A 16,072-nucleotide genomic window follows, 5' to 3' on the forward strand; every position below is an offset into this window, starting at 1 on the left:
AAAACTGCAGCGATACTAGTTAAGACTTTGTTGGCAGCAGGACTCAGTTCTGCTGGAGTTGGAAATTGTGACAGAAATCTCCCAGGGGTTGTTACTGGGGCCGTTCCCTGTCGTTATTCGGGCTCGGAAAGAGACCGTACTGCGGAGGATTGTGTGATTTTGTTTTTCCCTCTGTCATTTTTAGTCATGTGTTTGTATTTGTGTGTGCGTGTGGCCGTCCGTGTGTGTGTCAGGTCGATGAAATGGGAACAGTGGTAGGGAGCTGGCACACAGTTCGTGTCCCTGGCAGTGAGAAGACCCTGCGGCTGTCAGAGCTGGAGCCCTCCAGTCTCTACGAGGTGCTGATGGTCGCTCGAAGTTCAGCGGGCGAGGGCCAGCCGGCCATGCTCACCTTCCGCACCGGCAAGGGTCAGTCCAACCACAGAACACTGTTTAAAACAACTGTTAATACCTTCAACTCCTGTGTGTGTTAGGCTGTTAAGTGTTTCTTGTGGTATTCTTGGGAATAGCTGACCACTGGGAGACCCCATGTCACCACTTTTCCAACACAGCTACAGTAGAAAGAGGAACATTTTCAGCTGTCTAAAACATCAACAGTAAACGTCAGGTTTGGGTGTCGTCTCCTCTCAGTGAAAGAGCATCCGGTTGTTTCTGAACTCCAGATTTTGCACCGACATTAAACAGACATTCAGAAAGAAATTTATCAGAGAAGAAGCAGAAACATGCGTCTCTGCTCCAGCGATGGCAGTCTCGTGAGAATAAAAATGAATATGCAAAGCACATCGGGCCTCATGCAAGAACATTTTTCATTCTCAACTTTCTCTTACTTCTTTTCATACCGCGGGCTCGTACGAGTGGGCCATGCAAACGCTCCTAACTTAAGATAACGTGTAAATGACCCGCGTAAACATGATGAATGCAACCTGTGCATAAATTAACATAATTAAAGCCCCAATGATACCATATAAGGCTCCGCGTCCTGCCCTGTTCATCTGCCAATATATCAGCATGCTGTGTAAAGACACGCTCTCTTCCAAAAGGGCCTGACGTGCTAAGGCATCCAAAAGAAGTAAGTCAGCCACGACGCACCTGGTTACACTTCCCGTTGACCTTATTACATACAGAGACAAATGATTTAACCTTCAGTTAGGGCATCATTTAAACTGTTTTACAGTTTGAGATGTTCACATTGGTATTGTAGTGCTATACAATAGCATCAATGGCCAATTTCAAATAATGATGATATTATAATTGGAATTGCAGAGTCAAACAGGATAATGTCAACATAATTATGAAGTTTAATTTATAGAAGATATTCAAACTTGCTTCAAGGTGGGGCTGTCAATCGATTCAAATATTTAATCACGATATTGCACATATTTAATTTGTTGAAATGTAACTTAAAGGGAGATTTGTCAAGTATCAACACCAACATACCCATAGAACCCATTTTCATTCACATATCTTGAGGTCAGAGGTCAAGGGGACCCCTTTGAAAATGGTCATGACAGTTTTTCCTCGCCAAAATTTTGCATAAATTTCAAGGGTTATTTAGCGTCCTTCTCGAAAAGCTAGTATGACATGGTTGGTACCGATGGATTCCTTAGGTTTCATAGTACGACAAATTTCTACGAATTTGCGTAAATGCGTTATTATCGCATGATAACTTTGATACAGAGACACATTAACCTTCAATTAGTGTGTCATTTAAATGGTTTTGCAGTTTGAGGATGTTCATATTTGTATTGTAGTGCTATAAAATAGCATCTATGGACAATTTAAATTAAAGATGATATAATAATATATCATAATATATAATAATTTGAATTGCAGAGTCAAACAGTAATAATTTGCATATTGTGTGTAACAGTGAAATTGATATAGGATTTTCAAACTCAGAATTACTTCAAAGTAATGAAATATACAATCCATTAGTGAAAAACTTGTTTTGGATAACAGCAGACTTACTGCAACACTCCAGCAGGTCTGGACCACTCGTCAATTGTGTTCGGAACTGAGAGAAAATTCAAAAATATGAGAAAATTGATGAATGCGACAAGTTCTCCTAAATCACTCGTGCAAACCACTTAAGGACAAATCTGTTAGTACAAGTGGTTCTGACATGAGGCCCCTTTGAGTTATTGAGTTAGGGGTGTAAGAAAATATACTGTAGCTTTTTAGGGTGATATTTTTGATTCTACCTTCAGAGAAAACCCATATAATCAAATTATGTTTGTAATTTATGTTAGAGAAAACAAAGTATTTTGGCTCAAGCACCTGACAAAATGAAATTAGTTCACATGACTAGATTTATTACTGTATGTACAACCATATACTGTATCTGAGGGTGGATTACTTATTTAAATGACTTCTTCCACAACATTGTCCAATTATAATCCTGAGTACAATCGTAATGATCAGTATCGTAATCATAGTGAATGACTTCAAGCAAGTTTGTTGTGTTTTTGAGACAAATAGCAACAAGAAACGACCGCAAATGTTCCACAAACTAACAATAACGCTATACCACAGCAGGGCTGAAATATGTAATCTACTGCCAGAAACCACAGATATGATTGTATCCCAAGAGAACCACCCATGGGAATCCAAAGGGTGGTTCTTTTACAAAATGGTCCTGGAGCAAAAAAATACCAACCAGTCCAAAACCAGACTCTTATGTCCAGATGTGGCTCCAAACTCGCTAGAACAACGCCGCCTCCCTGACTTGACTTGACCTCCCTGAGAAATATTTGACTTATCCTCAATAAGGTTTTTTTTTTGGGGTCTAAATTGTATTTATTCATTTAACGGTTCAATTGTTTTTTTCTGTAAAATGCATCTCTCCACATGCTGCTTGTTTCAGAACCTTCTCCACATTGCCAGAAATATAATACTGGTGGAGAAATACTGGATCTAAATACATGGTTTTACCTACAAATAGTCAAATAATAATAAAAAAAAGAAATCAGCCTTTAAAAGCCACCAAATGTATATCAATTAAAACCTCAAATATCCAGAAACAATAACGAGGACATGACGTCGGTATCCTCAGTGATAGCTGTGGCCCTGTGTTAGGAGTGTAAGAAAATATCAATACACATGAGTAACAATATTATGTTTTGTGATACTGTATCGATTCTCCAAAACGCTGTATTGATTATTAATCAAACCTCTTAAAAATCCGCCGACAGACCCGGGCGCTGTTCCGTCTTTCGGAGGTTGTAACGGGCTCACTTTTAAAGCTAGTGAAGGTACTGGCATCATATGAAACTAGACAATCTAAGGAATCCATCGGTACCACAAAATTTTGGTGAGGAAAAACTGGCATGGTCATTTGACCTCTGACCTCAAGATATGTGAATGAAAATCGGTTCTTTGTGTACCCACGAGACCCCCCCCCTAACCCCCCCCCCCCCCCCCCCCCCCCGCTATTCCCATGCAGTTATGGGGCAAAAACAAAGTATGGTGTCAAATGGTGTATTTGAATATTTCTGCACACTGGGGTCCCTAAACTGTCTTGGAATTGCATAAATTTGGTATCACTGTAAAGCTGAGACTTGTGTGGATCCAATGAGCCCAACTGTATTCATGTGTGATTATGTTAGTCCCCATAGTAGCCATTTCACGTAGTGACTTTTTGTGTTACTCAGATTTTATACATATGTTGTTGTGTCTTTATGACAGTTTTCCTAAAATTAGATTTAAAAAAAAAAAAATCCCATTATATCTCCCTGCTTACAGTATCGCAGTATATTGAATCACTGTATCATGATACATATTATATCGCTGGATTCTTGCCAATACACAGCCCCACCCTGTAAAGAAATATATAAACTACTAAATAATTATTCATTAATCTTTACTTAAGAATTAAATAATTGCAATTGGCATGATGCTTCTGTTCACTGTAACGTGTTAAATTGGATACACATTCACATCACACACTCACTGCAGCGTTGAGGAGTGGAAACCTGAAACCCACCCTGATAAAAAAAAAGGCTCCGGAAAAACCAGGACGAAACTTCAGATTTCCGAGCCAACATCCGGAGCTGCTCAGTGTGCTTTTGGTGGAACTGATAGCCCTGAAGACCTGTCGGGGGCCTTGTTTTTCTTACTCGCTTTCCTCTTCCTCCCTCAGAGAAGAGCACCACCTCCAACAAGAATCCCTCCAAGCCTCCTGTCATCTCGATGCCCCCTAAAGCTCCGGAGGACAAAACCGCCAACACGCACTTTGGTGTCGTCATACACGACAGAGGTAGGTCTGTTTTGTTGCTGCGGCCGTGTGCAGACAGACAGTGATTGTGGGATGTTTCTGACATGTAAATGCTTATTGTGGAGTTCATGACCGGACTGTGTTGAATAGATCTCACAGTTTCATGTTTAGATGTGGTCAGCTTTGTTTCTTTGCACCTTGGAGTACAAACAGTGACACCATGTAGTGACTCTTTGGATGAAAGATGCTGTAAGCAGAAAGCTGTGAGCTTGCACACGGTGTTGGGGTCAGAGCCGAGTGTGTGTGTATGTATGTGTGTGTGTGTGTGTGTGCAGGCTTACTTTGCTGAAACTCACATTGGTCTTTTCACTAACCCTCATTTCTCTCTCTCTTACTCTCTCCTGCCCTCTCTAACTTTGTGGCTCAGAGCCCAGGCAGTAAGTACACATTCCTCCACGTCATGCCGTCCTTCTTTTTTCTTTTTTTTTCTCTGTGAACTTGTTCCATCCTTTACGTGAGTTGCGATGCAGTGACGACGCTTGCCAGTTCTCTCTGTGTATTTTATATTTTGGATACGCAGAAGTTTACACGACTCAAAGAGTTGTTCCTTACCTGTTTCCCTCCCAGTACCTGAGGCCCCCGACCACCCCACCATCTCCATGGCGACCGAAAGCTCAGTGTATGTCACCTGGATCCCGAGAGCCAACGGCGGGTCTCCGATCACGGCCTTCCGCGTGGAGTACAGACGCGGGCGCAGCGCCGAGTGGGTCGTGGCTGCGGATAATATCTCCCCTCTCAAGCTGTCCGTGGAAGTTCGCAATCTGGAGCCCGGTGAGCTCTTACATAGTTCACAACGTTTTTGTACGGTCCAATGACGCATGACGTGATGCCCACATGAGGGTTTCTGGATCTAAAATGATCATCATCGTATTTCTTTCTCAGGTTCCTCATATAAGTTTCGTGTAGTAGCCATGAACATGTACGGCGAGAGTCCTCACAGCATCCCCTCTAAGCCGTACCAGGTGCCACAAGCCAGCCCACGTATCGCGGACCGCCCCGTGGTCGGACCTCACATCTCATCCACAGACGCCATCAGTGACACACAGATCATGCTGCGCTGGACTGTGAGTACATCACTAACATACAACATCCCCTCTCTTACTTCCTTAACGTTTAACAACTCTGGCTTTATTGTCTAGTTTTGGGTCATTATTCCTTGTTGGACTTTACTGATGTCCTTACAATGCATAGGTATAATAATTAAACATCAAGGCCTGACTACTTATTATCTTTTGTTGTTCTGGGATTTTACAAGGTCAAAACTTGAGACTTGAATGTTTTTGAAAGCAAAAAAAACAAGCATGTCCTCATTTTTTGAGTCTGACTCAAGTCCTAGTGGAGTCGTATCATGAAAAACTCCCTCAATCAGTGCTTGTGCTCATCCATTTGGGTATCTGGAGTTCCTACCAACCCACAAACTGTGAAATAAGACGACCCAGTCAGTTTTTTGTGAGCTGCCTAGATCAGAAAACATGCAATATAACAAGCCAATCAGATTTAGCTCCCCTTCCTATGTCATATGCAGGCTCATTACAATATCGCCCTCAGTTTGAGAAATACCTTTGCAAAGGTGCTCCATTTTTTTCTCTCAAGCCAATCAGAGCAGACTGGACTTTTTCAGGAGGGGGTCTTAAAGAGACACGTCAGACAGATATATATATATATACAGGTATATTCAGACAAACAGTATGAGAAAAAGAATGTGTTTTTTGAACATTAAATCATGTAAACGTGTTCTAGAAGAAACCCAAAATACAAGTATGAACCTGGAAATGAGCCTGATACGTTCCCTTTAAATGTCAAGTTCTGGAGTAGAAGTATGAAGTAGCATACAACAGGGTTGTAACAAAACATACATATGGATCCATGCATCGATTTAATGATCAACGATCCAATATATCGATGCAAAGTGAAAACATTGATACATCATCCTTTAGGTATACCCTTATTTTTCTTAACTGAAAAAAAACAAACAAACAGTTGCACTTAAACATGAAAAATGTGGCACTTTATAGAGAACAACAGGAGGTCGATTTTTATTATTTTTATTAAAAAGAATAGATAGTTTTTCATTTAAATGTCTGGAAGAGCCCAGTAATACATTTGTCCAATCATATTTAGTTGCTTTTTGTGAGCTGATATAAATGTAACTGATTGTGATAAATGGACAGAATGATATTGTCTCATATTGATCGCAGGCTCCTGAATTGAATTGAATCGAAATGGTATTGTGGCAGACTTTGTGATATCAGCAAATATTGTATCATTAAACTTGTGATTTACACCCCTAGCATACGGTGTAAATACTAAAAAAAAGTACATATTACATCTTTGAGAACAGTACTTAAGTAAATGATTTTTTGCCACTGATTAAGACCAGCCAGAGACAGAATCATTTGAGTGGTGAAGTGTTTTTTCCAGCCAGCTCACCTGTGTTTGAGCTGCTGCTGCTTCTCAATCAGACCTTTAACTGAGCGGCTGTGCTGATTAGAGATGAAGAGGCCCTGTCCATCTACGCTTTGATTCCACTCTCATCAGAGCTGTTCCTCCTCTTCCTCACCACAGCTCGGGCTGCAGATGGACGCAGATAGTTCCCCACATTTACTTAACCTCAGACAGTCTCATTATTTCCTGAACTTTAGACACAATCACAATCTTGCTCTCAGTCCTGAACATCTGCTGATAACAAGCCCTGCCATTAGTTGCCGGAAAGTTTCCTCTCTTTGTATAATAATTGCCCACCAGATTGCTGTAGTCTAACGTAATCTTTTTTTCCATCCCCATCCAGTATAGCCCCTCGAGTAACAACAACACTCCAATCCAAGGCTTCTACATCTACTACCGGCCCACGGACAGCGATAACGACAGCGACTACAAAAGAGACGTGGTCGAAGGTGAGTGAAAACGTACATTTTAATGTTTGTGTGTCTGCGTTTCCGCTGCACGTTGAGTGTGTAGATTGTTTGTGGGCGGCCCCGTCCCCTCCCGGATGTTGAGCTCACACTCTGCAGATAAACTGGGAGTTTGGAGGGTAATGGATACTAAGTGTCAAGAGCGGGGTGTAGTGAAGAGGGGCATTTCTGCAGTTTGATTTATAGAGAGTGCTGTCCCTGGGCAGCAGGGCTTTCTGAAATCTGTTTTTAATAAATGGTTGCCAGAGCTGAAATATGAGGCCGGCCAGAGGAGAGGGGCTCAGGTTGCTGGGTGGAATGCTAACAGTGGAGCCTGGTACAAGAAGGGAACTGAAGGAGGGACGTCCTTTCACACCGCCCAACTCTTTAACATCTGAACGTCTAGTTCTCCACAACGTCCTTCTCAGCATCAGGGACGTGTGTGTAGGGCTGGGTACCCAGTGAGCACTGCTTTGGTGATTTGAAGGTCAAAAGATGTCAGTACATTCAGGTTAAAAATGAGCTCAATTCAGTCAAAAACTGTTTTTTAAATATCAAGGTTACATAAACACACTTTACATATACATATTGCTGTGTTCCCACAGCAATTCAATCTATTTCAATTAGGGCTGTTCATCGATTAAATTATTTAAATCGCAATTAATCGTATGATTGTCCATAGTTAATTGCAAATTAATCACACATTCTTTTTATGTGTTCAAAATGTACCTTAAAGGGAGATTTGTCAAGTATTTAATACTCTTATCAACGTGGGAGTGGACAAATATGCTGCTCTATGTAAATGTATGTATATAATTATCATTGGAAATCAATTAACAACACAAGACAATGACAGATATTGTCCAGAAACCCTCACAGGTACTGCATTTAGCATAAAACAATATGCTCAAATCATAACATGGCAAACTGCCAACTGACTTGACTATGACTTGCCCCCAAACTGCATGTGATTATCATAAAGTGGGAATGTCTGTAAAGGGGAGACTCGTGGGTACCCATAGAACCCATTTTCATTCACTTATCTGGAGGTCAGAGGTCAAGGGACCGCTTTGAAAATGGCCATGCCAGTTTTTCCTCGCCAAAATTTAGCGTAAGTTTAGAGCGTTATTTAGCCTCCTTTGTGACAAGTTAGTATGACATGGTTGGTACCAATGGGTTCCTTAGGTTTTTTAGTTTCATATGATACATGTATCTACACTTTAGCTTTAAAACTGAGCTTGCTACAACCTAAAAATCCCAAGTTGCATTATTGTGTTAAAGAAATTAGTGGTGTTAAAACAAATTCATGTTAACTTTGACGGCCCCAATCTTATCAAAAGAAGCCGCAAAAGAGTTTTGCCTGAAGAAGACAGAATTAATATCGGATTAAACCACTCAATGCCAACTTTTGGTACCCAGAGTTTGATTCTCAGTACTACTGTCACATTTTGATCGGTCCTCAATAAGTGCTGAGGTTCAGTACCGTGCCCTACATGCATGCTGCAGTTACTTTCTCCCTCAGATAATCTTTGTGCTTCTTGTTTAAAGAAAAGTTGATTTGTTGTATTAAACTTCTGTATTGACTGTGATTAACAGCACACAGTGGATTTAGCTCCAGCAGCAGCTTTCTTTTATTGTTCCCACTTGCAACAGTTCAAAAGTACCTCGGGGCCAGAGGTAGCCCACGTGCACTGATTTATTATACTTCATATTAAACAATACACAGCGAGAACGGCAGCTCATTTCAGCCTCATTTGTTTGAAATGTAGCATTTCCATGTTGGAGATTGTCGTCTCATCTGTGATTCAAAAGTGTGTAGTAGTGGTGTGATTGTGTGAAATGGTGCAGCAGTGGTGTGTGTGTGTGTGTGTGTGTGTGTGTGTGTGTGTGTGTGTGGAGTGGTAATACTGGAGGCAAGCCAGGACAAACATGAAGCTGCCATATATGGAGCTCATCTAGAGTAAAGCAACTGTCTGAGCCCTCGTGGGACTGAAGCAAAGAGAGAGGGGGGGGGGAATGACAGAGAGAGCATGAAAGAACATGACCTGAAGTGTGAGACATGAAGAGAAGGAGAGTTTACACAGGATCTGGAGCAATGCGAGTCAACACCGGCTCGTAGAGGAAGTGATTTCTAACCTTTGTCCCCCTTTTTTGTTCACCTCCACCTTCTCAGGTGTGAAACACTGGCACATGATTGGACATCTCCAGCCTGAGACCTCCTATGATATCAAGATGCAGTGCTTTAATGATGGGGGAGAGAGTGAATACAGCAACGTCATGATCTGTGAGACCAAAGGTAAGAACACATAACCGCACGAGAAATGACTCAAACCAAACCTCCACTTTATCAGAGGTCCGGGCATGTTTCTGCGTCAGGCTGTAACTTTAATGACGGGTACGATCGCCGTAATTACACAACATAAACCTACTGAGTTTTATGAGACCAACAACAATGGTTTGCATTCTATAGTTTGTTAGTTTTCTTTGTTGCTACGGGTTCCTCACATCCCCTCCTCCCTCTCTGCTGCAGCACGCCAGACCCCAGGGTCGCCCAGCCAGCACCCCATCACCCCACCTGACCCCCACCCGCAGGAGCCACCCAGCCCCCCCGGAGGACTGCTCTACTTGATTGTGGGCTGTGTTTTGGGAGTGATGGTGCTCATCCTGCTGGCTTTCATTGCCATGTGTCTGTGGAGGAATCGCCAGCAGAACAACATGCTTAGTGAGTTTACAGACCAACCAAATGCAGACCGAGCATAAAAGAAGTAGAGTTGCTGCTTACAGTAGGAGATTTTGGATATAGCATATAGCCAATGTCGTGCTCACTCCAGGTTTTACCGTAGTTCACTGTAAAATGAGTTTGCAGCACAGGCACACATACAAAGAGTTAACTTCATTTTAAGTGTCTCATATTTAAAGAAAGTTGGCCCCCGAGACGGCGTGTACAGCATATTCCAAGTGTTCATAGTGCATATATGGATTCCTCAGCGCTTGCAAAAGTGTTTGCCATTGTTGGATGGACTCTTTACCAGACCTTTAGGGTCTGTAAATAGTTGGGGGTTTTATATGTAGCTTATAGATTTTGGGGAAAAGCCCAGATTGAGTCACAGGTGCTCACTTTCTGTGTGATAATGCACTGCAGTTCGGCAACATCAAGAGTGTATTGAACAATCAAGCTCATTGTTTGTTACATGAGTACTCGTGCCAAAACATCAAATTTCATTAACTTGTTTTGGAAAATATAATGTTTTGTATAAATCCTGTCTCTGTGGAAGCCCATTTCCACCAGTGCGATGGAAGAAAAGATCCGTCAGTCATTATAATGAGAAACTAACTCAAAATAATGACTTAGTATCTCAAAGTAATGTGTTAGTATTACTTATTATTTGTAGATACTAAGTCATTATTTTGAGAAAATTTATCATTATTTTGAGAAAGTTTGTCATTATTTTGCAATACTGAGTCATTATTTTGTGAAGGTTTGTCATTATAATGACTTACAGGATCTTTTTTTTTTCATCACAAGGCTAAGTTTTCATCTTATTTGTTTCTTTAACTGGCAGAAATGGGCTTCCATACAGTATGTTTCTCATTGTACAAAATAAGCCAAACTTCTCAAAGGGCAGTGTTTAATGTTGTATTAACATACGCAGCTTTACAAGAACATAAACAAGGTCAAAACTGTGCTATGATGGGAAAAAAAAGGCTGCTAACTGACAAATGATGCAAAAACAAAATACCAGTACATTTATTTCCTGGGTAAAAGGTTAAAAACTGTGGGCAATAAAACAAGAAAAGTAAGCAATTCTTTCATAGGACCGTTGTCAGCTAAATGTACCACTTCTGTGTTTCAGTGAGTAATTATTAGGCTTTCAAGAACAGCCAGATTAGTCTCACATTGTTAATACATACTGGTCTATGGACAGATTCCAGTGTGTACTCTGAATACCTAGCTTAGTCCATGATTGAATGATTTTCTTGTTATGACAAATGATTCCTTTTAAACTGATCTCTAACTCTATCCTAACCATTCTGCCTCTCCATCACCTCCCCTCTCTCTCTCTCTCTCTCTCTCTGTCTCTCTCTCTCTCTCTCTCTTTCTCTCTCTCTGTCTCTCTCTTTCTCTCTCTCTCTCTCTCTCTCTCTCTCTCTCTTTCTCTCTCTGTCTGTCTCTCTGCTGTAGAGTATGACCCTCCTGGCTACCTGTACCAGCCAGCAGAGATAAACGGCCATGTCCTCGAGTACACCACTCTGCCCGGCACCAGCCGCATCAACGGGGGCGTCCACGGGGGCTACGGGCACAGTGGCCCCATGTTACCCCAAGGGTGCCATCACCTCCACCACAAACTCCCCAACGGCTTGGCCCTGCTCAACGGCTCCGGCAGCCTGTTCTCACCCGGCCACCCGCACGGTCACGACGGCACCCTGCCCCACGGCACCCGGGACTGTGAGCACTCGCACCCCCACCACCACCATAACGTGAGTGCTGCACCGCAAAGTACTCCAAAAATCTAGAGACTGGACGCCTCATTCATATTCATATCAAATGACCAAGTGTGGTATTTTTACATCAGCAGCTGCAAATCCAGTTTGGTTAGGCTAAATGTAGTGTTTGTGTTCTCTTGTCAGGGTGGAGGCATGTACACAGCTCTTCCCCAAACAGAGTCGTCTGATTGTATGAGCTGTCAGAACCTCTGCAACAATAACAGGTAAGACAAGTATGGATATCTTTTGCTTTGCTGTGGACGTCTGGGACAATTTATTTCTGGTAGGGCTTTCAGCACGATAACGCGTTAACGCAAATTCATTTTAACACCACAAATTTCTTAAACACATTAATGCTACATGTGATTTGAGCTTACGCAAAAGTTTGAGGAGGAAAAACTGTCATGGCCATATTTAAAGGGGTCCCTTGACTTCTGACCTCCAGATATGTGGATGTTAATGGGTTCTATGGGTACCCACAAGTCTCCCCTTTACAGACATGCCCTCTTTGTGATAATCACATGTAGTTTAGGGCAAGTCACAGTCATGTCAGCACACTGACACACTGACAGCTGTTGTTGCCTGTTGGGCTGCAGTTTGCCATGTTATGATTTCAGCATATTGTTTTATGCTAAATGCAGTACCTGTGAGGGTTTCTGGACAATATCTGTCATTGTTTTGTGTTGTTAATTGATTTCCAATAATAAATATATACATGCATTTGCACAAAGCAGCATATTTGCCCACTCCCATGTTGATAGGAGTATTAAATACTTGTGATAAATTTGCGATTAACTGTTTTATTCGATTGACAGGCCTAATTTCTGCGTTTTATTTTTCAAGAAATCTGGGAATTTATTGTTGTTTTATTAATCAAAAACAAAATCTTTAATCCAAAAATGAAGAAAAATCGTATCTGTGAAAAACTTGCAAGACAACAACCCAAAGACACTCTGTAGTTGAATCATTTATCCTTTTTTGACTTACTTAAAGGGACTCTGGTGCAGAATCCACAGGTTGCATTTTATTACCGGAAAGCTTTCTGTCACAAGAGCACCTTTGGAAAAAACTGAAAAAGATGAGCCTTATGGATATTGCAGGGAAATGCACATCACTCATATTTCACTTTCAGATGCCGCTGACGTAAAAGAGCACACACACACACACACACACACGTGCACACATTTCCCCTCCTGCTACTCCTGTTTATGTACTTAAGGGTCCCCAGCATCACAGTTTACCCTGTGTGCACCCAGCCAGCAGACCTAATGAGCCCTGTGTTTATTTACCTCCGGCTGCTGGGAAAAGAGGGGGTGTGGTCACAATCCAATCATGTGCCGATAGAGGGAAGCTGAGTTCAGGGAAACATGGTGAAGCTCACTGCGTTTGGGAGCGAAAATCGGAGAGCAAAACCACAATGTGTACAGTTATTTAGAGGCAGCGAGACCTTTAATCTCCGGTTAAGCTGTTGAAAACACTTTTTTGCAGCTGTACTCCCGTCGTGTTAGAGCTGTCATTGTTTTGTACACTGTTAGGGGTATTAACACAAGGGTTCTCAGTGTCTGGCGGAAAAACCCACAGACATGTGCAGAGAGGAAGAGCGGTATGTGAAGCAGAAGAAGCTGAGAGTTGTCAGTGGGTGAGCGCTCAGCAATGCACGGGCACCTTTTTATAAACTAACGTCCCACTTTTCTTTTCCATCTCCTTCTGTCTCCGAGCAGATGTTACAACAAGACCAATGGCACTTTCTCCAGCGGCACTCTGCCTGTAATGCACCGCGTGGCGCCATGCCAGCAGGACGGTCTGGAGATGGTGCCTCTGGGCCAGGTTTCATCGCCGTGCCACGGCCCCGACGGCCACATGCACTCTGGCGACCAGGGAGCCGACGCAGGGCTCCAGCCAGACGAGCACAGAGAGTCCTCGCCCTCACAGCATTCCTGCTGTCTGGTCGGGAACAATGAAAACTGTCCAGCAGACAACACTGGTGAGACACATTTTTATACCAAAGGCCCACAAAATCTTTCCAAGTATTCTGTCTTTTTCCGCCTCCACTACTTCTTTCTTTGTCTTCCTCTTCTCCCCCTCTGTGAGAACTGCAACTTCTCCCTTCCTTGTTGGCCCTGATTATGCTTTTGAATTTCCTATTTATTTCAGAAAATCTATAATTTTTGGATAATCATGAGGTTATAGAATAAAACACACAGTCGGAATGACCTCATCCCCTTCAGCGTTGCATACAATGTCATGAAATCCTTTTTTTCTTATTGTCAACAGTGATACTGTTTAGTGTAATAAAGGAATATGATCATAGAAGAAAAGGGTGATAGTAGCCTAAATACGAGCTGCTGAGTGGAAAACCATGGTAACGCCGTTCACCTCGCTCAAAGGTCATCCTTACCATAATAACACTACTGTAGGAGCAACGAAAGTCAGACGGCGGCTGGTGGTACCACGGTTTAGCACTCTGCGGCTCACGTTATCTCAGTTTCACAAGCGTGTCAGAGAACTACGGTGGCCTTCAGGTAACGTGAAAATGTGAAGTAGCATCTCTTCATGGCGGCTTGTGGCCAGTGAAATATTTCATGGTGAATGTAGGAATAAGGCAGAGTAACAAAATTACAATCAGATTGTCTAATGGCTTGTACAGTAACTGATATGAACATGAATATTTATCAAACACATAGCTCATTGTACTTTTAAGCTCAGACAGCTAAAGGAATAATCTGATATTTTGGGATTTATTAGTTGTGTTGCTGAGTCAGGTGAGAAGATTGAAACCATTGGAAGATCTCCAGCAGGTGGTTATCTTAGCTTAGCATAAAGAGTAGAAAAGTCTTGCCTAACTTCCTGAAGTCTTGTCTTGTTGACGCCACAAAGTCACTTATCCTGGCCAAGAAAAAAATCTGTCACATACCCTCGAAAACCTCAATGTGTCATTTTGAACTTGTCCATATTAAACAAATATGATGTAACATGTTAGTTTGTGATAATTAAAGGCTTTATAATGTGTTCTATACGATATCCAGAGCATTGATATAGCATCAAACAGCTATTTCCTATGGAAAGATATAGAGGAGTAATGTCTACCTGAGCAGAGAATGAAGTCTCTCTCCCTCAGTATGTGTTGTAATCCGAGCTTCTCCTTGCTTTGTTGACGTAGCCGGGCCGGCCATGCATGCTTTTAGTGCATGTTAGTACATGTGAGCGTGCCTGACTGGCTAGCTGCACTGCGCTCGTACAGCTGATAACGCCGTCCCGACCGGCGGCACCATCGCGGAAGCATAGCACCAACCCTCCGGTTCTACCCGCCCCTCCCAGGTTGCCTTTGTTTTCACTGTTAGCGCTGTTTCCAGTCTCTGTGCTAAGCTAAACTAGCCTTCTCCTGGCTGTAGCTTCATATTTACCGTACGGAGTGGTATTGTTCTTTTTATTTAGCAATGGTTATTTCCCAAAATGTTTTGTTTAGACATTAGGGCTAAAAAATATAAATTCCACGGGAAGTGAAAACAGACACTCACGGTTCAACACTATCATGAAATCAAACTGACAGTTGTTCTTCTTCTTCATGCCTTACTAGTAAGTTTGTATAGCATAACCAATCGTCACGTTGTATGCAAACCAACTATGCAGCATCACCACAAATTGCACTGTGGGGCCTCTCCAGAATCTGTTCTTGTCTTTTTTAATATGAAGTATAAACCAAAGACTCTTCTCTCTCCGTGCAGCTGAGGAGGAGCTGGAGTGCATGGACATGGAGGGGCCTGTGGTGTGCTGGGAGAGACTCAGCCTGCCAGACTTGGATTGTGACGAAAAGCCTGGGTGGATCTCTAGCAGCAGCCTGGCAGGCGAGCTGATCCAGCCCGGCCCACAGGAGGTCTGAACGCAGCCCGCACACAAACACACACTCTCCAGCGGCGTGGAGGGTTCAGAGGAACCAGGCTGGACGAGAGACAGTGGTGGAAATATCACAGAGGAAGAGGACCAGCGACGGGCTAGTCAGAGACACTGCATGTTACGGTGACAAAGGACACGAAACGTTGGATGAACTGAGCTGAGAAGTGTGAAAAACAGAGCGACTACAAGAGACCGAGAGCGAAGCCAGATGGAGAGAAACGCAAAGAACAAAGGAAACGTTGCTCAAAGACTGGAACTATATCCCACTGGAGGGAAGACTCTCATAAAAGATTACTCTTGAGATGACTTATTTATTTTTTGTAGTAGTGAAATATTATTTCATATGAATGTATCTGTTTTAAAGTAAAAAAAAGTTTGTCTTTTATATTATTTATGCCTTTTGGATGAGAAATACTTTTTATTTTTTGTTGTTTTGTCCCTCTGTGTTCCACTCAAGCGTGGAGATTAGCAATTGTTTGTGTAAAGTTTTGTAATAATATAAAGAGAAGATATGGAAGAGTAAACAACA

General features: G+C 42.3%; 1 protein-coding gene across 1 annotated transcript in view; it reads left to right on the top strand.

Annotated features, from left to right (window-relative positions):
- Positions 1-16,072, top strand: part of cdon (cell adhesion associated, oncogene regulated) — a 45,310-nt gene extending 29,238 nt beyond the window's left edge. Inside the window, exons 9-19 of the mRNA XM_037775803.1 lie at positions 234-408; positions 4,139-4,255; positions 4,841-5,044; positions 5,156-5,337; positions 7,062-7,167; positions 9,338-9,460; positions 9,695-9,886; positions 11,348-11,643; positions 11,794-11,873; positions 13,371-13,633; positions 15,375-16,072. Coding sequence (XP_037631731.1) covers positions 234-408; positions 4,139-4,255; positions 4,841-5,044; positions 5,156-5,337; positions 7,062-7,167; positions 9,338-9,460; positions 9,695-9,886; positions 11,348-11,643; positions 11,794-11,873; positions 13,371-13,633; positions 15,375-15,529 — 1,893 coding nt within the window. The 3' untranslated portion in view covers positions 15,530-16,072. The remainder of the gene's footprint in view (positions 1-233; positions 409-4,138; positions 4,256-4,840; positions 5,045-5,155; positions 5,338-7,061; positions 7,168-9,337; positions 9,461-9,694; positions 9,887-11,347; positions 11,644-11,793; positions 11,874-13,370; positions 13,634-15,374) is intronic.

The sequence above is a fragment of the Sebastes umbrosus genome, chromosome 7 (assembly GCF_015220745.1).
Source record: "Sebastes umbrosus isolate fSebUmb1 chromosome 7, fSebUmb1.pri, whole genome shotgun sequence".
Classification (NCBI taxonomy): Eukaryota; Metazoa; Chordata; class Actinopteri; order Perciformes; family Sebastidae; genus Sebastes; species Sebastes umbrosus.